Source organism: Chiloscyllium plagiosum, unplaced genomic scaffold (genome assembly GCF_037043375.1).
Source record: "Chiloscyllium plagiosum isolate Xiang-an unplaced genomic scaffold, Cpla_swu_hap1 HiC_scaffold_24, whole genome shotgun sequence".
In the NCBI taxonomy this organism is placed as follows: Eukaryota; Metazoa; Chordata; class Chondrichthyes; order Orectolobiformes; family Hemiscylliidae; genus Chiloscyllium; species Chiloscyllium plagiosum.
Window position 1 is genome coordinate 1,257,542 of NW_028270162.1, and position 26,804 is coordinate 1,284,345.

General features: G+C 43.0%; 1 protein-coding gene across 2 annotated transcripts in view; it reads right to left on the minus strand.

The window, feature by feature from the left end:
- The window catches only part of dnah10 (dynein axonemal heavy chain 10), a 380,504-nt gene that overhangs the window by 302,473 nt on the left and 51,227 nt on the right, over positions 1–26,804 (minus strand). For both annotated transcript variants that reach the window (XM_087999811.1, XM_087999812.1), the window contains exons 11-14: positions 11,185–11,379; positions 7,820–7,990; positions 5,330–5,506; positions 886–1,059 (exon numbers count right to left, since the gene is read on the minus strand). In XM_087999811.1, coding sequence (XP_087855937.1) covers positions 886–1,059; positions 5,330–5,506; positions 7,820–7,990; positions 11,185–11,379 — 717 coding nt within the window. The remainder of the gene's footprint in view (positions 1–885; positions 1,060–5,329; positions 5,507–7,819; positions 7,991–11,184; positions 11,380–26,804) is intronic.

Here is a 26,804-nt window from a genome sequence, read left to right on the forward strand (position 1 = left end):
TTTTAATGCTACAGGGTTCCTTAATGTTTCCATTTCAAAATACCATCCCAACAGAGGTTACTTTCATGATACAGTTGATACAGCTTGTTAATAATTTGTAAACATAAGGACTCATATTTTGTCTTACAAAACAAAGTAGGAGTTCTTACTCAGGAAAGTTTATGGTATAAACAAATGACTGTCAGTAATATGGAGCACAAAGACCTCCATGGAATTTATGATATCACATTCAAAACAAAACAATTATTAAATAACTAGCTATATTTGATGCTAAATGAAGCTGTGTATTGAAGTTCTGCAGGAAGGTAATCACTTGTGAATTATCCAAGTCAATGCTATATGGTATGTTCCTATGAATCATCAGTCCCCAACATATAATGTCTTTTAAAAGCAAAATGATGAGGAGGCTGGAAGTTTGAAATGAAAACAGAAAATGCTGGGGAAACTCAGCAGGTTTGGCAGCATCTGTGGAGACAGAAACAAAGTTTTGAGTTCAGTATTCAGAACTGAAGCGTTTTTCTCTGTTCCAGCAGTACATCTCAACCATAACCACAGACTGCCATTACCATTGATGAAAAGGCACAAATCTATCCTGTGCAAATCTGTTAGCTCAGTGTTCAATTATCATTGAGAGTTGTTTTCTGGAAGAACTTGGAACTTCCTGTAGGAACTGCAGCATCTGCAACTCATTTCTGAAGAAAAGAGAGGAATGATGTTTAACTACCAAGTTCACTTAAACTCAAGAAGTAACAGTGAAATAATAGTGTTAGCTCACTGTATTCCATTCCACAATCAATTCCCAAAAAGCAGTGGTGTATTTCTTATATTTACATGTTTGGGTGATTACTCTTAACATAAATAAATCAAACAAAATTCCATTCTTACTGGATCAACAACAACATAACTTCCCAAACTGGTGAAAGAAACATTTGACTTTTTAAGCAGGCTTTGCTTCAACAAAAGATGCAGTTTCATATTAGTCTCATTTTGCCAGTGCTCATACAACTTGTCTTCATATGCTTTCATCCTTTTTGCAACTTCAAGATATTTTGCTCTGACCTACAAAGCAACAAAAGTCATTGTTAGATTTAGTCCTACATTTCATAAAACAAAGGCTATAGTGAATGCTAAACTGTAACAAGTGTACTGTTAAAGCACTGCTCACCACAAATCTTTTACAAATCTAATATATTTTACCAAACCTATAAATATTAGATAAAAATGCTAAACAAAGACAAGTTCAGATTTGACTGAAGTGGTTCTGGGAGGGGTTTAGGGTGTAGGTTTGCTCGCTGAGCTGCAGGTTTGATATCCAGACGTTTCATTACCTGGCTAGGTAACATCATCAGTGGCGACCTGCAAGTGAAGCGAAGCTGTTGTCTCCTGCTTTCTATTTATATGTTTGTCCTGGATGGGGTTCCTGGGGTTCGTGGTGATGCCATTTCCTGTTCATTTTCTGAGGGTTGATAGATGGCATCTAGATCTATGTGTTTGTTTATGGCGTTGTGGTTGGAGTGCCAGGCCTGGAGGAATTCTCTGGCATGTCTTTGCTTAGCCTGTCCTAGGATAGATGTGTTGTCCCAGTCGAAATGGTGGGTTTTTTCATCCGTGTGTAGGGCTACGAGGGAGAGAGGGTCGTGTCTTTTTGTGGCTAGCTGGTGTTCATGTATCCTGGTGGCTAACTTTCTTCCTGTTTGTCCTACGTAATGTTTGTGGCAGTCCTTGCATGGAATTTTGTAGATGACATTGGTTTTGTCCATGGGTTGTACTGGGTCTTTTAAGTTTGTTAGTTTTTGTTTGAGAGTGTTGGTGGGTTTGTATGCTACTAGGATTCTGAGGGGTTTTAGTAGTCTGGCTGTCATTTCTGAAACTTCTTTGATGTATGGTAAGGTGGTTAGGGTTTCTGGCTGTGTTTGGTCTGCTTGTCGTGGTTTGTTTTTGAGGCATCTACGGACTGTATTTTTTGAGTATCCGTTCTTCATGAATACGTTGTATAGGTGGTTCTCCTCTGTTTTCCGAAACTTGTCTGTGCTATAGTGTGTGGTGACTCATTGGAATAGTGTTCTGATACAGCTTCGTTTGTGTGTGTTGGGATGGTTGCTGGTGTAGTTAAGTATTTGGTCAGTGTTTGTCGGTTTTCTGTATACGCAGGTTTGTAGTTCTCCGTTGTCCTTTCTTTCGACTGTGACGTCCAGGAATGCGAATTTGTTGTCGGTTTCTTCCTCCTTGGTGAACTTTATACCTGTGAGGGTATTGTTGATGATGTTAAATGTCTCTGCTATCTTGTTTCGTTTTGTGATAGCAAAGGTGTCATCTACGTATCGGACCCAGATTTTTGGTTAGATGGTTGGTAGGACTGTTTGTTCTAGTCTTTGCATTACCGCTTCTGCTATGAATCCTGATAGCGGAGATCCCATGGGTGTGCCGTTGGTTTGTTTGTAGATTATGTTGTTGAAGGTGAAGTGGGTGGTGAGGTACAGGTCCACTAGCTTCATGATGTTTTCGTTGGTAATGTGATTGATGGTGGTTGGGGTGTGTGTGATGGTCTCTTCTAAAAGTGCGGCAAGTGTTTCCCTTGCCGGGTTGATGTTGATGGAGGTGAACAGTGCTGTTACGTCGAATGAGATCATTGTTTCGTCTTCCTCTATCTTGGTGTTTTTGATGATCTTTAGGAATTCCTGGGTGGAGTGGATGGAGTGCTGTGACTCTTCTACTAGGTATTTCAGTCTTGCGTGTAAGTTCTTTGGCCAGTCTGTAAGTTGGTGTTCCGGGTAGTAAGACTATGGATCTGAGGGGGGCTCCTGGTTTATGGATTTTTGGTAGTCCGTAGAATCGTGGGGTGTTGGTCCCATCTGGTTTCATTTTCTGGAATTCCGTCTTGTTTAATTGTCTGGAATTGTGTAATTTTTTTAGGAGATATGTAATTTTGTTTCCTAGTTGTGGGGTTGGGTCTAGTGCCACCTGTTGGTGGGTGTTGGTGTCTGCGAGTAGTGCATTGGCTTTCTCTATGTAGTCCCTTCTGTTCAGGATGACTGTGAGCCGACCTTTGTCTGCAGGTAATATAACGATGTTTTTGTCTTTTTTGAGGTTTTCTAGGGCTTTCTTTTCTTGTGTGTTCAGTTTGTTTCCTTCCCTCTTTTGGCTCAGAGTAGGTGCAACTGTCTGTCTGATTGTTTGTTATGTTTCTTCCGTGAGATTGTTGTCCTTCAATGTGGTCTGTAATGCCGCTAAGAAATCCTTCTTGTCAGCGGCTCGTTAATTGAAATTTAGTCCTTTTACTAGTACCGCTTTTTCTGAGTCTGCTAGAGTTCGGTCTGATAAGTTCTTTATCCATGCCCCTGTGTTATCGGTTTTGTCTTTGTTTGTGAGTTTGTCAAGTTTTCTCTTCAGGTCCCGATTTTTCTTTATCTGTGTTTGTCGTTGTTTGGTGTTTATGGCTCGTTCTACCGCGTCTGTCCATTCTTGATTTGTTGCCTGTTTGAATAACAGTTTTTGGCGCTCAATTTCCCGGTTGTGGTTCCCTTTTCTAAGGTCAAGTCATCGACTGACAGCCCTTTGAAGAACCCTTGGAAATTGTGTCTCACTAACTTGTTTGAGTTTTTTGAAGAAGTGACAAAGGAGACTGATGAAAATAGAGCAGTGGACTTTGAGAATCAAAAGGGTGGCAATGGAAAAGCACAGCAGGTCAGCCAGCATCTGTGGAGTAGGAGAGTCGATGTTTCAGGCATGAGCCCTTCATTAGGCTTAGCCCGACATTCCTGCTCCTCTGATGCCGCCTGATCTGTTGTGCTTTTCCAGCGCCACACTTTTTGATTGTGACTTCTCCAGCATCTGCAGTCCTCACTTTTGCCTAGAGCAATGAACTTTGTCGATACGGACTTCAGCAAGGCATTTGACAAGGTTCTGCATGGTGGACTGATGAGCAAGGTTAAATCACATGGAATATAGGGAGAACTAGCCATTTGGAAACAAAATTGGTTGGAAGGTCAGGGACAGAAGATGATGATGGACAGTTGTTTTTCTGACTGGAGACCTGTGACCAGCAGTGTACCATAAGGATTGGTGGTGGGTCCACTGCTTTTTGGCATTTATATAAATGATTTGGATGTGAAGATAGTAGATATGGTTAGTAAGTTTGCAGTTGACATCCAAATTGGAGGTGTAGTGGACAACCAAGTTTACCTCAGAGGTAAGGTTACCTTGGCAAAAATGCCAAGAATGAAGTTTAATTTAGAAAAATTTGAGGTGCTGCATTTAGTAAGACAAATCAGGGCAGGACTTATACACTTGATGGTAAGGTCCTTGGGGTGCAGGTTCACAGTTCCTGAAAGTGGAGTTGTTGGTAGACAGGGTAGTGAAGAAAGTGTTTGGTACACTTGCCTTTATTGGTCAGCGCATTGAGTATAGGAGTTGGGAGCTTATGTTGCGGGGAGGAAGTGAGGACTGCAGATGTTGGAGATTAGAGTCAAGAGTGTGGTGCTGGAAAAGCACTGCAGGTCAGGCAGCATCCAGGGAGCAGGAGAATCAACGTTTCGGGCAAGAGCCCTTCAACAGGAATGAGCCCATGTTGCGACTGTACAGAACATTGATTCGGCAACTTTTGGAATTACTGCATGCAATTTTGATCTCCTTGCTGTAGGAAAGATGTTGTGAAATTTGAAAGGGATCAGCAAAGATTTATAAGAATGTTGCCAGGATTGGAAGGTTTGAACTATAGGGAGAGGGTGAATAGGTTGGGGCTATTTTCCCTGGAGCATCGGAGGCTGATGGAGTGAGCTTACAGATGTTTATTAAACTGAGGGGTGTGGATAGGGTGAATAGTCAAGGTCATTTCCTCAGGGTAGAGGAGTCCAAAATTAAAGGATATGGGTTTAAGATAAGAGGGGAATATTTTAAAAGGGGCCTAAGGGGAAACTTTCTCAATCAGAGGTTGGTATGTGCATTGAAAGAAATTTTAGAGTCACGACTATTAACTAGTACAGCAAATAAAGCTTTTCTATGTCTGGTCAAATTCTGCACCTGATAATTGATATAAAACAACAAAGGTCATTGTTAGATTTATCCTTACATTTCGTAAAACGAAGACTATAGAGAATGCTAAACTGTAAAAAGTGTACTGTTAAGGCACTGCTCACCACAAGTCTTTCACAGTGGTATTTACACCATGCTACATGCTATACAGCAAATTTAACTGAAGTAAATCTGTAGCAAAGATATCTTGTTATAAACTATTAACTTGCAGTTGGCAACAATGCTTGAAATGTATTGATTTATGCAATAAATGATCCCTCTTTAAATATCCCAGTCCAAAGTCAGAATATAGACTTACTGCTTTCCCCTGATCACTAGCCAGCATCTCAGGCATTTCCTGGAAGTGAACAATGGTGTGTTTAATCCGGTGAAAGAGAGAACGTTCCCAGTTGATGGCCCCAGCAACAGGAGGTTGATTTTTGGTCACAGGAGGATTATTAGCACTATTAGTGAACAGGCTGTTTATAATATCAACCTGTAAAAATAGACAAAATATTAGAACAACAACTTCTAATTTTATAGCATTTTAGCATTAAAATATCTCAAGCATCATTCTAATGTAATCAAACAAAATACGACCCTGTACCACATAAAGAGATATTAAGACAGGCACCAAAAGCTTAATCATTATCAGGATAGGTATTAAAAGTACCTTAAGGGAAAAAGACATGAAAGATGGAGATGTTTAGGGAAAGAATTCCAGAGTTTACCATCCAGGAATGACTACCCACAAGAAACACATGGAGAGGTACAAAGATCATGAAGAAATCCTTAGAGAGTTCCTTCCAAATCTGCCACCACTACCAACTAGAAGGAGGCCTGCAGATACATGGGCTGACTTGCAATTACAATTTCCTCGCCACACCACACACCATCCTGACTTGGAAGTGTACCGCCATTCCTTCACTGTTGCTAGATTAGAATCCTGGAACTCCCTCCTTAAATCAATATAAGTGTCCTTACTGAAACACTCAAAGACTGAAGTAGTTCAGGAAAGCAGCTCACCACTATCTTTCAAAGGGCAATTAGGGATTGGTAATATATATTTGCCAAGGTTGCAACATTTACATTCCATAAATTAAAAAAACAGGAATTTACTCTTTGCACTAAGACCCCCAATGTTGGGATTAATCAGTTCTCCCTCTAATTTTCTTTCTGGCTGTGTGGGCCTCTGAGGCTGACGCATGGCAATGACTTCCAGAACTGGACGTTATTGTTCAGAGGGAATGCTGGTCACAACCCAGCACTGTATGGGCACAGTGACCCAGCAGTGATTTTCCCTGAACTGACTAATTAGTGGCCTGAGAAAAGGCTCGCATCCAACTTTGGACAGCAGCTGTGCTCTCATAGGTGGAAAGTAAGCAGAAAAAGCAGAATGAATGTCAGGTGGGAGAAAGAAGGTGCATCTATCTTGAGGCATCCTCTCTTCAATTTTTTTAACATTTTAAATTAAGAATATCTTCAGGTGTTGGAGCACCATTGTCAAGTGGAATCTCTTCAATGTGGATTTCTGAGAAAGGGTCACTGAACTCAAGACATTAAGGGTGGCACAGTAGCTCAGTGGTTAGCACCCCCTGCTTCAAAGGGCCACAGACCTGGGTTCGATTCCAGCCTCGGGTGACTGTGTGGAGTTTGCATGTTCTCCCCGTGTCTGTGTGAGTTTCCTCTGGGTGCTCTGGTTTCTTTCCACATTCCATAAGATGTGCAGGTCAGGTGAATTGGCCATGCTAAATTACCCATTATGTTAGGTGCAGGGGAAAATGAATCTGGGCAGGTTACTCTTCAGAGGGTCGATATGGACTTTTTGGGCCGAAGGGTCTGTTTCCACGCTGTAGGGAATTTAATCTAATCATTAACTCTGATTTCTCTTCACAGATGCTGCCAGACCTGCTGAGCTTTTCTAGCAACTTCTGTTTTTATCTCTTCCACGTGGGGTGACTCTACTGCCACAGCAGGGAGGAATGAAGCATATAAAGATGTACTCTACACTCTTATGAATGAACTTTAGCAACCTTTATCACCATAAACATTGACAAGGCATGGTAAGAGAGAACATACTACCAGATCTGGATTGGTGCAGGTTTGGCGGGCCGAAGGTCTTTTCCTGTGCTACAATTTACTTTGTTCTTTGTAACCTTACACCCCAGGTTCCCGTCCACCATGATCTGGCTTAAATATGGCATAGCTTCTTTTGAACATTCTTGGTAGCTAACTTTGAATAAAAGCATAATTCCCTACATTCATCTGCAGGAGGGGCTCCAAGCATGCCTGAAGCATTGATTAGCCAAGTGTCTTACACCTCGAGAGGGGACCTGTTAACTGGAAAATTCAGATTTTAACTTGGACTAGTAGCTCTGCAGATTCTGATCCAACTATGTGATAACAGTCCGAGGCAAGATTGGGCTGACAAACCAACACATCAGGCAGCAATGAGAATTTTCCTGCACACCCATCTCCACACTTGCCTCCACCAGGGATAACACTGGGAGGGGCAAGGTGTGGGAGTATTTGAAAAGAAGGATTGAGGCATTGACAGGCCAGAAATCAATATAAGGCAGCAGGCACAGTGGTGATGACAAATGTAAGTTGGTGTAAGTTAAGGTGTAGTAGGTGAGTTTTGGATAACCTGAAGCTCACAGTAGGCAGAAGATGGGAGGAGAGTAATGGAATAATTGCATCTAAATAACAAAGATATGAGCAAGGACTTTAGCAGCTGATGAAGCCAAACTGGGTAAAGTTACTGTGATAAGATAGTCAGTACTTAAAAACCAGAATTAATCCTGCATACCTCTTTGGAGTACTGTGACAAAATATCATTGAATTTTCGCATCATTTGTTTGTTGATAGCTTCACGTGAGCGGATGTGCTTAAATCTCAACAACATGTCAAAAGCTGCTTCTGCAGAGCGAAGGTTCTTGAATGATTCATCAATAAAGTTCTTTGCTTCCCCTTCAATTAACTACAAAAATCAATGATGCAACATTATTTATATTGCCAAATTAATTAAATTCAATTATAAAGAAATGGTATTGTAGAAATCAATGGATTGCATTACAACACTGACTCTAAGCAATCCATCCAGTAAATGCCTGAATGGGGTTGGAGCCAGTAGGCCGAAAAGCCCAGGTTCAATCTCAGTCTGTACTGGGCTTAGCTGCTCTCAGTTGGAATATAATTATTGGTTTTGAAGTTCCAGGAATAAGAAAAGGAAAAAAAAAATCATATCAGGTTCTGCACACCAAATGATGTCCAGCTATTTTATATTCCACATCAAATTGGCATAAAATTATTGCTTCATGGCTCAGTAGATAACTGAATTTTCTGGTTATACAAACCAGGCTATACATTCAAACCCCCCTGAGTTCAACAATCTCAGCTGAAGTCACAGTGAGGTTATTCCAGCCTCAGCGTCCAAAGTCAAGATACACCCAGGATTCTTGCTATTTTGTTCAGTGGCTGTACTGGACAGTTTGTATATTGATCAAAATTTTCTAAATTGATTCAGAAATGTTATTTCAAATCCCGGGAGCACGTGGAACCTGAATCTGAACCCAAGCTTCCGGCTCAGAGGTAGGGACACTAACACTGTGTCAAAGCAGCCCATGCAAATGTTTATCTCTACTTTTATATCCAGAAGTGCTCTTACACACAACTAAAAGATTTTTTCTTTCCTCTTACATATAATCATGTTTCTTTATTTAACCTATTTTTCTAATCAACCCGTTCAAAGATGTTATTACACACCTCCGGAGCAGGTGGAACTTGAACCCAGGCCTCAGACGAGAGACTGAGTTGGATTCAGCTGCGAGATCTTCCAACAGAGAAACAGCTCATCAGTCCTTAGTGTCCTGGCTCACACAAAAATGGCAACTTAGCTAAGAGACAAGAGGGGTGCTGGCAGCGATGAAATCATATCCCAACAAACAGGCATGCAGCCTGGAGCAAAGGGTCAGAGGAGTAAAACATGCATAGTCTCCACCTCGAGTCATAGAGATGTACAGCATGGAAACAGACCTTTCAGTCCAACCCGTCCATGCCAACCAGATATCCCAAACCCAATCTAGTCCCATTTGCCAGCACCCAGCACATATCCCTCCAAACCCTTCCTATTCATATACCCATCCAAATGCCTCTTAAATGCTGCAATTGTACCAGCTTCCACCACTTCCTCTGGCAGCTCATTCCATACACGTACCACCCTCTGCGTGAAATAATTGCACTGTAGATCTCTTTTATATCTTTCACCTCTCACCCTAAACCTATGCCCTCTAGTTCTGGACTCCCTGACCCCAGGGAAAAGACTTTGTCTATTTATCCTATCCATGCCCCTCATAATTTTGTAAACCTCTATAAGGTCACTTCTCAGCCTCCGACGCTCCAGGGAAAACAGCCCCAACCTGTTCAGCCTCCCCCTGTAGCTCAGATCCTCCAACCCTGGCAACATCCTTGTAAATCTTTTCTGAACCCTTTTAAGTTTCACAACATCTTTCCGATAGAAAGGAGACCAGAATTGCACTCAATATTCTAACAGTGGCCTAACCAATGTCCTGCAACATGACCTCCCAACTCCTATACTCAACACTTTGACCAATAAAGGAAAGCATACCAAAAGCCTTCCTCACTATCCTATCTATCTGCGACTCCACTTTCAAGCAGCTATGAACCTGCACTCCAAGGTCTCTTTGTTCAGCAACACTCCCTAAGACCTTACCATTAAGTGTATAAGTCCTGCTAAGATTTGCTTTCCCAAAATGCAGCACCTCGCATTTATCTGAATTAAACTCCATCTGCCACTTCTCAGCCCATTGGCCCATCTGGTCCAGATCCTGTTGTAATCTGAGGTAACCCTCTTCAAGTCCATTACACCTCCAATTTTGGTGTCATCTGCAAACTTAGTAACTGTACCTTTTATGCTCGCATCCAAATTGTTTATGTAAATGACAAAAAGTAGAGGATCCAGCACCGATCCTTGTGGCACTCCACTGGTCAAAGGCCTCCAGTCTGAAAAACAACCCTCCACCACCACCCTCTGTCTTCTACCTTTGAGCCAGTTCTGTATCCAAATGGCTAGTTCTCCCTGTACTCCATGTGATCTAACCTTGTTAATCAGTCTCCCACAGGAAACTTGTCAAACGCTTCTCTGAAGTCCATATAGATCATAGGCAAATGTCCTGATGAGGAGTCTTGATAAAGGGCTTTTGACCGAGACATCGATTTTCCTGCTCCTCGGATGCTGCCTGACCTGCTGTGCTCTTCCAGCTCCACTCTAATCTAAACTCCATATTGATCACATCTACCGCTCTGCCCTCATCAATCCTCTTTGTTAATTCTTCAAAAAACTCAATCAAGTTTGTGAGACATGATTTCCCACGCACAAAGCCATGTTGACTATCCCTAATCAGTCCGTGCCTTTCCAAATACATGTATATCCTGTCCCTCAGGATTCCCTCCAACAACTTGCCCACCACGTCAGGCTCACTGGTCTATAGTTCCCTTGTATAGTTCTTGTCCTTACTACCCTTCTTAAACAGTGGCACCACGTTAGCCAACCTCCAGTCTTACAAATATCTCAGCAAGAGGCCCTGCAATCATTTCTCTAGCTTCCCACGGAACTCTAGGGTACACCTGATCAGGTCCTGTGGATTTATCCACCTTTATGTGTTTCAAGACATCCACACTTCCTCCTCTGTAATATGGACATTTTGCAAGGTGTCACCATCTATTTCCCCACATTCTGTATTTTCCATATCCTTTTCCACAGTAAATACTGATGCAAAATCTGGAAATGGTATCAATGAAAGATCTATGACCTTTCCTTTTGACACCAATAAAATTCAAAGCAGATTGGGTCACCTGAGCAATGTTTTTCATAGAAACTCATGCGATCCCAGCATACGGTCCATTACTATTTTCCACTTCCTTGAAAGACTATTTGCATGATTTAAATGATAAAAGTTGTCAGTGCAGATCCTTCACCTGGAAATAAAATATGGCCTAGAAATATTCGATAACAAGTTGAAAAATAAGCAGCAAAATTACCTATTTCTGCACACCAATATTCCTCTTTGTGAGAGTTTTTAAATATGAAGCAGATTTCAATATTAAAAAGTTGAAACAATTCAATCATTAAACATATTTTCAATATTACTATACCTGAACCTGTGTGTCAAAATCCTCCATAACAACCTTCCACATTTGGCTGTGACGAATGTTAAACAAATCAAAGGATAACTGCACAATAGGTACAACCAGGTCATTAACCCTTTTTACTACATCATCAATCCGCTTAGGGTCTCCAGTTACAGCCTTTAGTTCTGGTCCAAATATGTTGTAAAATTCTTCTCGTATCTGTTGATTTAACAAGATCATAATGTGATTTTCTTTATTTAATCTGTGTTGCTCTGATGTTTATAATGATTAACAGAAAAAGAAATTTCTTCATGACAATAAAATTTCCACTTATTACCTATTCATGACTTACTAAATTTGCACCAATGAGAATGTACAAAAGGTGAACAAGAAGCAGCGTTACAAACTCTGGGGTGGCACAGCTACCACGAATATATGCTGCAGAGTTTCAAACAAATACATATGTTATGACAAAAACAGCAATTGCTGAAAAAGCGCAGTAGGTCTGGCAGAATCTGTGGAGAGAAATCAGAGTTAATGTTTCAGAACTGAGGAAGGGTCACTGAAACCGAAATGCTAAACCTAACTTCTCTCCCCAGATGCTGCCAGACCGCCTAAGCTTTTCCAGCAATTTCTGCTTTGGTCTCTGATTTATAGCATCCAGTTTTTTTCAGTTTTTATTACATATGTTTTGCATCTGCAGAGTAACTGTATATTATCCTGTATCTAAAATAAACCTGCATGTATGTGTCTGTACAATAATAATTCTTGTTGTAGTCTAAAGATACTTTTTGTGTCTTTTTTTTCCGATTATAATTTCTGATGTAATGTAGAATGTGAATTTCTAAGGAAATGGAGCAATTTAGGCATAGGTCAGGACAGTGAAGTTGAGAGTCAGCCATAATTTTATTAACTGACTGAATAGGTATGCAAGACTATATACACGACTTCTCACATCTTCCTTATATTAGGCAGCACGGTGGCACAGTGGTTAGCACTGCTGCCTCAGAGACCCAGGTTCAATTCCTACCTCAGGTGACTTTCTGTGTGGAGTTTGCACATTCTCCTCGTGTCTGTGTGGGTTTGCTCCGGCTTCCTCCAGTTTCCTCCCACCATCCAAAAATGTGCAGGTTAGGTGAATTGGCCATGCTAAATTGCCTGTAGTGTTAGGTGAAGGGGTAAATGTAGGAGAATGGGTCAGGGTGGGTTGTGCTTCGGCAGGTCGGTGTGGACTTGTTGGGCTGAAGGGCCTGTTTCCACACTATAATTAATTTAACTGTTAGATTTTATGGCTTCTCATTTTTAAAAATACAAATACTACATATGTTTTATTGTGACTTTCCAGTCATTCCTTTCCACTGTTTGTTTATGGCAATCCTGCAGCTGTTTACTGGCCTGCCATTGGTTTTCTCATGGGTATGTTTTATCAGCTCCCCTGAGTCACAGAGTGTGCAGTATGGAAACAGTCGGTTGAACTCGTCCATGCTAACCAGATATCCTAACTTATTCTAGTCCCATTTGCCAGCACTTGGCCCATATCCATCTAAAGTCTTCCTATTCATATACCCATCAAGATGCCTTTTAAATGTTGCAATTGTACCAGCCTCCACCACTTCGTCTGGCAACCCATTCCATACACGCACCACCCTCTGCATGAAAACGTTGTCCTTTAGGTCTCTTTTATATATTTCTCCTCTGACCCTAAACCTATGCCCTCTAGTTCTAGACTCCCCCATCCCAGGGAAGAGACTTTGTCAATTTATCCTATTCATGCCCGTCATGATTTTATAAACCTCAATAAGGTCACCCCTCAGCCTCCGATGCTCCAGGAAAAAGCAACGTCCTTGTAAATCTTTTCTGAACCCTTTCAAATTTCACAACATCCTTCTGATAGGAAGGAGACCAGAATTCCACGCAATATTCTAAAAGTGGCCAAACCAACATCCTGTACAGCTGCAACATGACCTCCCAACTCCTGTACTCAATACTCTGACCAATAAAGAAAAGCATACCAAATGCTTTCCTATCTACCTGCAACTCCACTTTCAAGGAGCTATAAACCTGCACTCCAAGGTCTCTTTGTTCAGCAACACTCCCTAGGACCGTACCGTTAAGTGTACAAGTCCTGCTAAGATTTGCTATCCCAAAATGCAGCACCTCACATTTATCTAAATTAAACTCCATCTGCCACTCCTCAGCCCGCTGGCCCATCTGAACAAGATCCCATTGTACTCTGAGGTAACCTTCTTTGCTGTCTACTACACTTCCAATTTTGGTGTCATCTGCAAACTTACTTACTATACCTCTTAGGTTCACATCCAAATCATTTATATAAATGATGAAAAGTAGTGGACCCAGTACCGATTCTTGTGGCACTCCACTCGTCACAGGCCTCCAGTCTGAAAAGCAATCCTCCACCACCACCCTCTGTCTTCTACCTTTGAGCCAGTTCTGTATCCAAATGGCTATTTCTCCCTGTCTGCCATGAAATCTAACCTTGCTAACCTGCGTCCCTTGGGGAACTTTGTCGAATGCCTTACTGAAGTCCATATAGATCACGTCCGCATCCTGCCCTCATCAATCCTGTTTGTTACTTCTTCAAAAAACTCAATCAAGTTTGTGAGACATGATTTCCCAAGCACAAAGCCATGTTGACTATCCCTAATCAGTCCTTACCTTTCCAAATAAAATCCTGTCCCTCAGGATTCACTCCAACAATTTGCCCACCACTGATGTCAAGCTCACCTGTCTATAGTTCCTTGGCTTCTCCTTACCACTTTTATTAAATTGCGGTACCACGTACCTCCAGGCACTTCTTTACCATCAAGACATCTCATCCATTTTCAGCTTTTTAAATCCTAACCCATCCCATAAGTTTTGTTCAAATTCCACAGCAATTAGAGACAGGCAATAAAAGCTGTCCTAGCCTGTAACATTCACTTCGCTTTCATTTTCTTGGCAGCAGTTGCAATGGGAGGAGCGACAGCGAGGATTAGAGGCCTGAAGGGAAGGTAGGGGTAAAGTGTAAAAACTTACCTCATGTATAGGGAAAGTGCACGCTGAGCAGGAGTGGACACGGGCCTGCTGGATAAGTGAGGCTTTATATTTGGGCTGTTGCTTTACCTGAAACACTAATCAGGAAGGTCTCCCACCCATCCTCCTCCTCTAACGAAAAAAACACTGCTCTGGTAAGATGACTAGTCTCTTTTTTTCCTCTCTTTTAGTTTTCAGTAGGCCTTCTGTAAGCTAAATTTATTGGGAATTTAGAATAGTGGGAATGGAGGTTAGGGCAGTTGAATATTCCTCCTATAGAATGTGGGAGATAAGGGTCACCACCAGTATCCCTGCCAACTGCATCTGCGTTAGGTGCACCCAATTTCAGCTCCTCAAAAATCGCGTTAGGGAACTGGAGCTGGATGAACTTTGGATCATTCAGGAGGCAGAGGGGGTTACTGAGAGGAGTTACAGGGAGGTAGTCACTCCTCAGGTATAAGAGAAAGGCAGATGTATTACCATCAGGGGACGGAAAAGGAACTGGCAAACAATACAGGGATCCCCTGTGGCCATTGCCCTCAACAACAAGCATACTATTTTGGACATTATTAGGGGGAGCAACTTACCAGGAGTAAGCAATGGGGCACAGGTCACTGGCACAGACTCTGTCCCTGTTGCTCAGAAAGGAAGGGGGATAAAGAGCAGAGCATTAGTCATCAGGGACTGCATAGTTAGGGGAACAGACAGGAGGTTCTGTGGGAATGTGAAAGACGCACGGTTGGTGTGTTGCCTCCTAGGTGCCAGGATTTGTGATGTCTCTGATCATGTTTTTGGGATCCTTGCGGAGGAGGGAGAGCATATAGGCATCAGCAACATTGGTAGGACGAGAGATGGGGATTTAAGGCAGAAATTCAAGGGAGCTAGGGTGGAAGCTTAGAACTAAAACAAACAGAGTTGCTATCTCTGGTTTGTTGCCCATGTCATGTGCTAGCGAGGCGTGGAAGAGGAAGAGACAGGGGTTGAACAGATGGCTAGAGGGATGGTGCAGGAGGGAGGGTTTTGGATTCCTGGATAATTGGGGCTCTTTCTGGGGTGTTTTGGACCTCTACAAACAGGGTGGTCTTCACCTAAACCAGAGGGGTACCAATATCCTGGGGTGTGAAATTTGCTAATGCTCTTTGGGTGGGTTTAAGCTAATTCAGCAGGGGGGATGGGAACCCAAACTGTAGTTCAAGTGCACAAGAGATCGAGATTAGGGAGGTCCGAAATAAGGTTTCAGAATCATAAGAGGGCACCGGCAAGCAAGAAGTTGATTTGAAGTGTATCTATTTCATCACCAGAAGCATTCGGAATAAGGTGGGTGAACCTGAAGCATGGGTTGGTACCAGGGATTTCAATGTTGTGGCTATTTGAGAAACATGGGTAGAGCAGGGACAGGAATGGTTGTTGCAGGTTCCAGGATTTAGATGTTTCAGTAAGAACAAAGAAGGTGGTATTGTTAGTCAAGGACAGTATTACGGCTGCAGAAAGGATGTTTGAGGACTCGTGAACTGAGGTAGTGCAGGCTGAGATTAGAAACAGGAAAGGAGAGGTCACCCTGTTGGGAGTTTTCTATAGGCCTCCGAATTGTTCCAGGCATGTAGAGGAAAGGATAGCAAAAGTGATTCCCGATAGGAGCAAGAATGACAGGGTGGTTGTTATGGGGGACTTCAACTTCCCAAATATTGACTGGGAACACTATAGTTCAAGTACTTTAAATGGGTCAGCTTTTGTCCATTGTGTGTGGGAGGGTTTTCTGACACAGTGTGTAGACAGGCCAACATGGGGCGAGGCCACGTTAGATTTGGTACTGGGTAATGAACCCAGCCAGGTGTTAGAGTTAGAGATAGGTGAGCACTTTGGTGATAGCGATCACAATTCAGTTATGTTTACTTTAGCAATGGAAAGGGATAGGTATACACTGGAGGGCAAGAGCTACAACTGGGGGAAAGGCAATTATGATGTAATTAGACAAGATTTAGGATGCAGAAGGAAACTTCAGGAGATGGGCACAATAGAAATGTGGAGCTCAGTCAAGGAACAGCTACTGTGTCTCCTTGATAAGTCTGTACCTGTCAGACAAGGAGGAGGTTGTCAAGCACAAGAGCAGTGGTTTACTAAGGAAGTTGAATCTCTTGTCGAGAGGAAGAAGAAGACTTATGTTAGGATAAGATGTGAAGGCTCAGTTAGGGTGCTCAAGAGTTACAAGGTAGCCAGGAAAGACCTAAAAAGAGCTAAGACGAGCCAGAGGGGCATGAGATATTGTTGGCGGATAGGATCAGGGAAAACACTAAAGCTTTCTATAGGTATATAAGGGATAAAAGAATGACTAGAGTAAGATTAGGGCCAATTAAGGACAGTAGTGAGAAGTTTTGCGTGGAGTCAGAGGAGATAGGGGAAGTGGGAAATGAATATTTTTCGTCAGTATTCATATTGGAAAAAGACAATGTTGTCAAGGACAATACTGAGAAATAGCCTACTAGACTGGATGGGATTGAGGTGTACAAGGAGGAAGCAATTCTGGAAAGTCTGAAAATAGATAAATCCCCTGGGCCGGATGGGATTTATCCTAGGATTCTCTGAGAAGCCAGGTTGGAGATTGCCAAGCCTTTGGCTTTGATCTTTATGTCATCTTTGTTTACTTTGTCCAGAAGACTGGAGGACAGCAAATGTTGTTCCCTTGTTCAAGAAGGGGAGTAGAGACAACCTTACTTCGGATGTGGGTAAAGGTTATAAGAGATAGGACTTATAATCATCTCAATAGGAATAAGTTGATTAGGGATAGTCAACACTATCCCTTATAGCGAAGGGTAGGTCGTGCCTCACAAATCTTACTGAGTTCTATGAGAAGCTGACCAAACAGGTGGATGAAGGTAAAGCCATTGATGTGGTGTGTATGGAATTCAGTCAGAGGTTTGATAAGTTTCCCTATGGTAGGCTATTGCACAAAATATGAAGCTAAGGAATTGAGGGAAATTTAATGGTTTGGATCAGAAATTGGCTGGCTGAAAGAAGACAAAGGGTGGTTGGTGGGAAATGATCATCTTGGGGTTCAGTTACTAGTGGTATACTGCAAGGATCTGTTTTGGATCCACTGCTATTTGTCATTTTTATAAATGACCTGGATGAGGATGAAGAAGGATTTGTCAGTAAATTTACGATGACACTAAGGTCAGTAGAGTTGTGGATAGTGCTGAAGGATGTTGTAGGTTACAGAGAGATATAGATAAGCCGCAGAGCTGGGCTGAGGGGTAGAAAATGGAGTTTAATGCAAAAAAGTGTGAAGTGATTCACTTTGGAAGAATGCAGACTACTGGGCAAATGGTAAGATTCTTGGTAGAGTAGATGAGCAGAGAGATCTCAGTGTCCATGTATATAGATCCCTGAAATTGTCACCCAGTTGATAGGGCTGTCAAGAAGGGATACAGTGTGTTAGCTTTTATTAATAGAGGGATAATGTTTTGGAACAATGAGGTGATGCTGCAGCTGTACAAAACTCTGGTGCAGCTGCACTTTGAGTATTTAGTACAGTTCTAGTCACTGCATTATAGGAAGGATGTGGAAGCTTTAGAAAGGGTTCAAAGGAGATTTACTAGGATATTGCCTGGTATGGAGGCAAGATCTTACGAGGAAAGATTGAGGGACTTGAGGCTGTTTTCGTTAGAGAGAAGAAGGTTGAGAGGTGACTTAATTGAGATATATAAGATAATCAGGGGGTTAGTTAGAGTAGACAGTGAGAGCCTTTTTCCACAGATGGTGATGGCTAGTACAAGGGTACATAACTTTAAATTGAGGGGTGAAATATAGGACAGATGGCAGAGAGTAGTAGGGGCATGGAACGCACTGCCTACAACAGTTGTAGGTCAACTTTATGGGTATTTAAATGATCACTGGATAGGCATACGGTCAAGAATGTAATAGTGTAGGTTAGATGGGCTTCAGATTGGTTTCACAGGGTGGTGCAACATCGAGGGCCCAAGGCCTGTACTGCGCTGTAATGTTCTATGTTCTATATCTTTAAAATACTTACTGCAGCAGATACTTATCTACGCTAACAAACAGTTACAATGTTTATTGTTTCAATTCAGAAAGATGAAAGAGTCAGGGTGGCAGCAGCAAACTGTGGATTGTCATGCTAATGTTTTCAAGTGAAGCAAAGATGTGTAAGTTTTGTTTCGTTTTCACCAGACTTGTTAAACAGCACTGAAAAAGTAAGCAAGCCAAGAAGGTTATCAAAGAAATCTACAAAACAGAACAAGACCATTTCATACATTGACCGTGCTCATTCCTGGCAAGGACAACCTGAATTTATATTGTCCATTTAATGCTGAAAAATGCCTCAAAGAACATCACGGAGAGGTGCATGGTGCATGATGAGTCAAAGAATTTAGGAGGGCTGATCAAATGCTTGATCACAAATAATATATTTTAAGTACAATATTAAAAGACATAGGTGGCCCTGGCAAATTTGAGAGGGTGTGAAGTTTAGGATACTGAAGGCATAGTCAACAATGTTGCATTGAAAATAGCCAGGAAGGGGAAGGTGCGAAAGAAGCTATATTTAGTGAATTAGGAAGTTCTGGAGGAAATGACGTACTAGATAAGAATACAGAGGTACAGCTAAGTGTCCTTTCCCTTATAAATTGTCAGATTATTGACAATTCTTATTCACTCCTTCCCTTGTAGATCACAATGTGACATGTCACAATTGTTCTTTCTCATAGAAGAGCATGTTTGAAAGAATGAGTTTGCATAGGATAGAAGGAGATGGTTTCGAGAGCCCAAAAGAAACAAAGCCTTCATTGTATTGTTAATTATGACCGTGTGCCTTGGTGATATTATCCTAATGTATGCAATGAAAGTATTTCTTTTTGGGCTATAGATACCGTTAACAAGAAATGGTGGTCCAGATCATTCCATACTCCTCTCCACTCTAATACCTGACCAAACTGCCACAACATTCGACAAAAAATGTACAGAAAAAGGAAAGAAATCTCTCACTATTTTTCTCCCCAAGGAAGGCATTGACAGTATACAAATATTTCTGAACATTAAACTTGAACTTGTATAACAATTAGCTTCCAATCAGGTTTGCCTATTTAATTATTTTCGATTTTGTGATATTAAATGAACAGGCTTATGTTACACATAATAGTATATTATTCATGACCAACAATAATGTTTCTGTCTTTATGAACAATTTGTAGGAAATTGGGAGTAATGCATTAAAGCTCTTGCATACAGATCATCTTTAACTTATATATCCCTCTCTTTATTTAGAATCAAATACTGTCTTTAAGAACATAGAACAATATAGCACAGAACAGGCCCTTCGGCCCACAATGTTGTGCTTAACATTTGTCCTCGCTTAAGCACCTATCCATGTACCTATCCAATTGCCGCTTAAAGGTCACCAATGATTCTGACTCTGCCACTCCCACAGGCAGCGCATTCCATGCTCCCACCACTCTCTGGGTAAAGAATCTACCCCTGATATTTCCCCCCTATACCTTCCACCTTCACCTTAAATTTATGTCCCCTTGTAATACTCTGTTGTACCCGGGGAAAAAAGTCTCTGATTGTCTACTCTGTCTATTCCCCTGATCATCTTATAAACCTCAATCAAGTCACCACTCATCCTTCGCCGTTCCAATGAGAAAAGGCCTAGCATTCTCAACCTATCCTCGTACGACCTATTCTCCATTCCAGGCAACATCCTGGTAAATCTCCTCTGCACCCTCTCCAAAGCTTCCACATCTTTCCTAAAATGAGGCGACCAGAACTGCACACAGTACTCCAAATGTGGCCTTACCAAGGTCCTGTAAAGCTGCAACATCACTTCAACGACTCTTGAATTCAATCCCTCTGCTAATGAATGCTAATACACCATAGGCCTTCTTACAAGCTCTATCCACATGAGTGGCAACTTTCAAAGATCTATGAACATAGACCCCAAGATCCCTCTGCTCCTCCACCTTACTAAGAACTCTATCGTTAATCCTGTATTCCGCATTCTTATTTGTCCTTCCAAAATGGACAACCTCACACTTGACAGGGTTGAACTCCATCTGCCACTCCTCAGCCCAGCTCTGCATCATATCTAAGTCCCTTTGCAGCCGACAACAGCCCTCCTCACTATCCACAACTCCACCAATCTTCGTATCGTCTGCAAATTTACTGACCCACCCTTCGACTCCCTCTTCCAAGTCATTAATAAAACTTACAAACAGCAGAGGACCCAGAACTGATCCCTGTGGAACTCCACTTGTAACTGGGCTCCAGGCTGAATATTTACCATCTACCACCACTCTCTGACTTCGACCGGTTAGCCAGTTCTCTATCCAACTGGCCGAACTTCCCACTATCCCATGCCTCCTGACTTTCCGCATAAGCCTGCCATGGGGAACCTTATCAAATGCCTTACTAAAATCCATGTACACTGCATCCACTGCTCTACCCTCATCCACATGCTTGGTCACCTCCTCAAAGAATTCAATAAGACTTGTAAGGCAAGACCTACCACTCACAAATCCGTGCTGGCTGTACCTAATCAAGCAGTGTCTTTCCAGATACTCATAAATCCTATCCCTCAGTACCCTTTCCATTACTGTGCCTACCACCGAAGTAAGACCAACTGGCCTGTAATTCTCGGGGTTATCCCTATTCCCTTTTTTGAACAGGGGCACAACATTCGCCACTCTCCAGTCCCCTGGTACCAACCCCGTTGACAGTGAAGACGAAAAGATCATTGCCAACGGCTCTGCAATTTCCTCTCTTCCTTCCCACATAATCCTAGGATATATCCTGTCAGGCCCGGGGGACTTGTCTATCCTTAAGTTTTTCAAAATGCCCAACACATCTTTCTTCCTAACAAGTATCTCCTCTAGCTTACCAGTCTGTTTCATACTCTCCTCTTCAACAATATGGTCCCTCTCATTTGTAAATACTGAAGAGAAGTACTCATTCAAGACCTCTCCTATCTCTTCCGACTCAATACACAGTCTCCCACTACTGTCCTTGATCGGACCTACCCTCGTTCTCGTCATTCTCATGTTTCTCACATTCGCATAAAAGGCCTTGGGGTTATCCTTGATCCTACCCGCCTTTGTAAATCTTTCATTTATAATTACAGTCTCTAACCAGTGACATTGCACTGCAAGGCACTGACACAACAACAATAATGGGTCTGAGATACTTATAAACAATTGTTAGTCTAGATGATAAGCACAGAGAATTATAACACAAATATTTAAAAATAAGGACATAGTGTATGATTTTGAAATGGACTATATCATGGCTGTAAATGTTGGCCCCTACCTCCATTGTACATTGTATCTGGGGACGCAGTTGCTTAGTGGTAATGTTGGTGGACAAGTAATTTATGAACTACCAAGTTAGTGTTCTGGGCGCATTGGTTCAAATCCTATCATGGCAGATGGTAAACTTTAATTCAAAAATTCTGGAATTTAGAAAAGCTAATCTAATGGTGACCATGTAACTACTGTTGATTGCAATAAAAACCCATGTACGTAGAACATAGAACATTACAGCGCAGTACAGGCCCTTCGGCCCTCAATGTTGCGCCGACCTGTCATACCAATCTGAAGCCCATCTAACCTACACTATTCCATGTACATCCATATGATTGTCCAATGACGACTTAAATGTACTTAAAGTTGGTGAATCTACCACCGTTGCAGGTAAAGCATTCCATACCCTTACTACTCTCTGACATCTGTCCTATATCTATCATCCCACAATTTAAAGCAGTGCCCCCTCATGCTTGCCGTCACCATACTTGGAAAAAGGCTCTCCCTGTCCACTCTATCTAACCCTCTGATTATCTTATATGTCTCTATTAAGCCACTTTTCAACCTTCTTCTCTCCAACGAAAACAGCCTCAAGTCCCTCAGCCTTTCCTCGTAAGACCTTCCCTCCATATCAGGCAACATCCTAGTAAATCTCCTCTGCACCCTTTCCAAAGCTTCCACATCCTTCTTATAATGCGGTGACCAGAACTGTACACAATACTCCAAGTGCAGCCGCACCAGAGTTTTGTACAACTGCAGCCTGTACAACCTCATAGTTCTAGAACTCAATCCCTCTATTAATAAAAGCTGAAACACTGTATGCCTTCTTAATAACCCTGTCAACCTGGGTGGCAACTTTCAAGGATCTGTGTATCTGGACAGCAAGATCTCTCTGCTCATCTACACTGCCAAGAATCTTACCATTAGCCCAGTACCTTGCATTCCGGTTACTCCGACCAAAGTGAATCACTTCACACTTGTTTGCATTAAACTCCATTTGCCACCTCTCAGCCCAGCTGCGCAGCTTATCTATGTCTCTCTATAACCTATAACATGCTTCAACACTACCCACAACTCCACCAACCTTAGTGTCATCTGCAAATTTACTAACCCACCCTTCTACGCCCTCATCCAGGTAATTTATAAAAATGACGAACAGCAGTGGACCCAACACTGACCCTTGCAGTACATCACTAGTAAGTGGACTCCAGGATGAACATTTCCCATCAACCACCACTCTCTGTCTTCTTCAAGCAAGCCAAATACTGATCCAAACTGCTATATCTCCCACAATCCCATTCCTACGCATTTTGTACAATAGCCTACTGTGGGGAACCTTATCAAATGCCTTGCTGAATTCCATATACACCAACTGGTTTACTCTCATCTACCTGTTTGGTCACTTTCTCAAAGAACTCAATAAGGTTTGTGAGGCACGACCTACCTTTCACAAAACCGTGCTGACTATCCCTAATCAAATTATTCTTTTCTAAATGATTATAAATCCTATCTCTTATAACCTTTTCCAACACTTTACCAACAACTGAAGTAAGACTCACTGGTCTATAATTACCTGGGTTGTCTCTCCTCCCCTTCTTGAACAGGGGAACCACATTTGTATCCTCCAGTCTTCTGGCACTATTTAAAGATCAATGCCAAAGGCTCGGCAATCTCCTCCCTGGCTTCCCAGAGGATCCTAGGATAAATCCCATCCGGGAGAAAGTGAGCACTGCAGATGCTGGAGATCAGAGCTGAAAAATGTGTTGCTGGAAAAGCGCAGCAGGTCAGGCAGCATCCAAGGAGCAGGAGAATCGACGTTTCGGTCAAAAGCCCTTCTTCAGGAAAGAGGAAGGTGTGCCAAGCAGGCTAAGATAAAAGGTAGGGAGGAGGGACTTGGAAGAGGGGCGTTGGGAATGCGATAGGTGGAAGGAGGTTAAGGTGAGGGTGATAGGCCGGAGAGGGGGTGGGGGCAGAGAGGTCAGGAAGAAGATTGCAGGTCAAGAAGGCAGTGCTGAGTCCGAGGGTTGGGACTGAGACAGCTTCTGTCTAGGAACCTTCCAACCACAAGGGATGAATGCAGATTTCTCCAGCTTCCTCATTTCCCCTCCCCCCACCTTATCTCAGTCCCAACCCTCGGACTCAGCACCGCCTTCTTGACCTGCAATCTTCTTCCCGACCTCTCCGCCTCCACTCCCTCTCCAGCCTATCACCCTCACCATAACCTCCTTCCACCTATCGCATTCCCAACGCCCCTCCCCCAAGTCCGTCCTCCCTACCTTTTATCTTAGCCTGCTTGGTACACCTTTCTCATTCCTGAAGAAGGGCTTATGACCGAAACGTCGATTCTCCTGCTCCTTGGATGCTGCCTGACCTGCTGCGCTTTTCCAGCAACACATTTTTCAGCTCTAAATTCCATCTGGCCCAGGGGACTTATCTATTTTCACACTCTGCAGGATTTCTAATACCTCTTCCATGTGAACCTCAATCCCACCTAGTCTAGTAGCCTGTATCTCAGTATTCTCCTCGACAACATTGTCATTTTCTAGAGTGAATACTGTTGAAAAATACTCATTTCGTGCTTCCCCTATCTCCTCTGACTCCACACACAACTTCCCACTACTATCCTTGATTGGCCCTAATCTTACTCTTGTCATTCTTTTATTCCTTAAATACCTATAGAAAGCCGTAGGGTTTATCCTGATCCTATCCATCAACAACTTCTCATGTCTCCTCCTGGCTCTTCTGAGTTCTCTCTTTAGGTCTTTCCTGGCTACCTTGTAACCCTCAAGCGCCCTAACTAAGCCTTCACATCTCATCCTATCATAAGCCTTCTTCTTCCTCTTGACCAGAGATTTTACTTCCTTCGTAAACCACGGCTCCCGCGCTCTACAGTTTCCTCCCTGCCTGACAGGTACATATTTATCTAGGACACTCAGGAGCTTTTCCTTGAATAAGCTCCACATTTCTAATGTGCCCATCCCCTGCAGTTTCCTTCCCCATCCTATGCTTCCTAAATCTTGCCTAATCGCATCGTAATTGCCTTTCCCCCAGCTGTAACTCTTGCCCAGTTGTATACACCTATCCCTTCCTATCACTAAAGTAAACATAACAGAATTGTGATCGCTATCACCAAAGTGCTCACCTACTTCCAAGTCTAACACCTGGCTGGCCTCATTACCCAGTACCAAATCTAATGTGGCTTTGCCCCTTGTTGGCCTGTCTACATATTGCGTCAGGAAGCCCTCCTGCACATATAATGGACAAAAACTGACCCATCTATAGTACTATAGTGTTCCCAGTCAATATTTGGAAAGTTGAAGTCCCCCATCACAACTACCCTGTCTCTCTCACTCCTATCGAGAATCATCTTTGCTATCCTCTCCTCTACATCTCTAGAACTATTTGGAGGCCTATAGAAAACTCCCAACAGGGTGACCTCTCCTTTCCTGTTTCCAACCTCAGCCCATACTACCTCAGTTGACGAGTCCCCAAACATCCTTTCTGCAACTGTAATACTGTCCTTGACCAACAATGCCACGCCTCCCCCTCTTTTACCATCTTCTCTGTTCTTACTGAAACATCTAAATCCTGGAACCTGCAACAACCATTCCTGTCCCTGCTCTATCCATGTCTCCGAAATGGCCACAACATCGAAGTCCCAGGTACCAATCCATGCTGCAAGTTCACCCACCTTATTCCGGATGCTCCTGACATTGAAGTGGACACACTTCCAACCAACTTCTTGCTTGCCGGTGCCATTTTGCGTCCCTAAACCTTGATTTTGTTCCTCCCTACTCTCAACCTTTTCTATACTCGAACTACAATTTTGGTTCCCATCCCCCTGCTGGATTAGTTTAAACCCACCCCAATAGCCTTAGTGAATTTCCCCCCCAGGATATTGGTACCCCTCTGGTTCAGATGAAGACCATCCTGCTTGTAGAGGTCCCACCTACCCTAGAAAGAGCCCCAATTATCCAAGAATCCAAAACCCTCCCTCTGCACCATCCTGTAGCCACGTGTTCAACTCCTCTCTCTCCCTATCCCTCGCCTCACTAGCACATGACACGGGCAACAAACCAGAGACAACAACTCTGTTTGGCCTAGCTCTAAGCTTCCATCCTAGCTCCCTAAATTTCTGCCTTGAATCCCCATCTCTCTTCCTACCTATGTCGTTGGTGCCTATGTGGACCACAACTTGGGACTGCTCCCCCTCCCCCTTAAGGATCCCAAAAACACGATCAGAGACATCACGAACCCAGGCACCTGGGAGGCAACACACCAACTGTGAGTCTCTCTCGTCCCCACAGAACCTCCAATCTGTCCCCCTAACTATGGAGTCCCCAATGACTAATGCTCTGCTCCTCTTTCTCCATCCTTTCTGAGCAGCAGGGACAGACTCTGTGCCAGAGCCTTGTGCCATACTGCTTTCCCCTAGTAAGTTGTCCTCCCCAACAGTATCCAAAATAGTATATTTATTGTTGAGGGGAATGGCCACAGGGGATCCCTGCACTGCCCGTCGGTTCCCTTTCCGTCCCCTGATTGTAACCCATCTGCCTTTTTCTTGTACCTGGGGAGTGACTACCTCCCTGTAACTCCTCTCAATAACCCCCTCTGCCTCCCGAAGTTCATCCAGCTCCAGCTCCCTATCGCGGTTTTCGAGGAACTGGAGTTGGGTGCACTTCCCACAGATGTAGTCAGCAGGGACACTAGTGGTGACCCTTACCTCCCACATTCTGCAGGAGGAACATTCAACTGCCCTAACCTCCATTCGCACTATTCTAAATTCCCAAAGAGACTGTTGAAAAATAAGTAATAAAAAATAAATTTGTTACCTTCCCAATCTGGTGCACAGAACCTTTTTTTTTGGTTAGAGGGGGATGGGTGGGAGACACTACCCGAGTAGTGTTTCAGGTAACGCAACCACACAAATATATGACTTCCCAGAAGTCCTTCGCTCCTCCCTCGCACCTCTCAGCAAATGGAGGCCCAACTCCCGAGGTAAGTCCCTTTTAATGTGGGTAAACTCACCCTTCCCGGCAGCCCTCGCTTCACCACTCCTTTTCTCCTCGCCGCTCTGGCAAAATGTAGTTCACTAATGTCCTCTAGGGAAGAAATCTGCCAACTTTACCTGGCCTACATGTGACTCCAGACTCACATTACTCTCAGCTGCCCTCTGGACAATTTGGATGGGCGAGTCATAAATATTTCAGAAAGGATGTACTGGCGCTGGAGGGAGTGCAGAGGAGGTTCACTAGGTTTATTCTGGAGTTGAGAGGGTTGGCTTATGAGGAGAGACCGAGT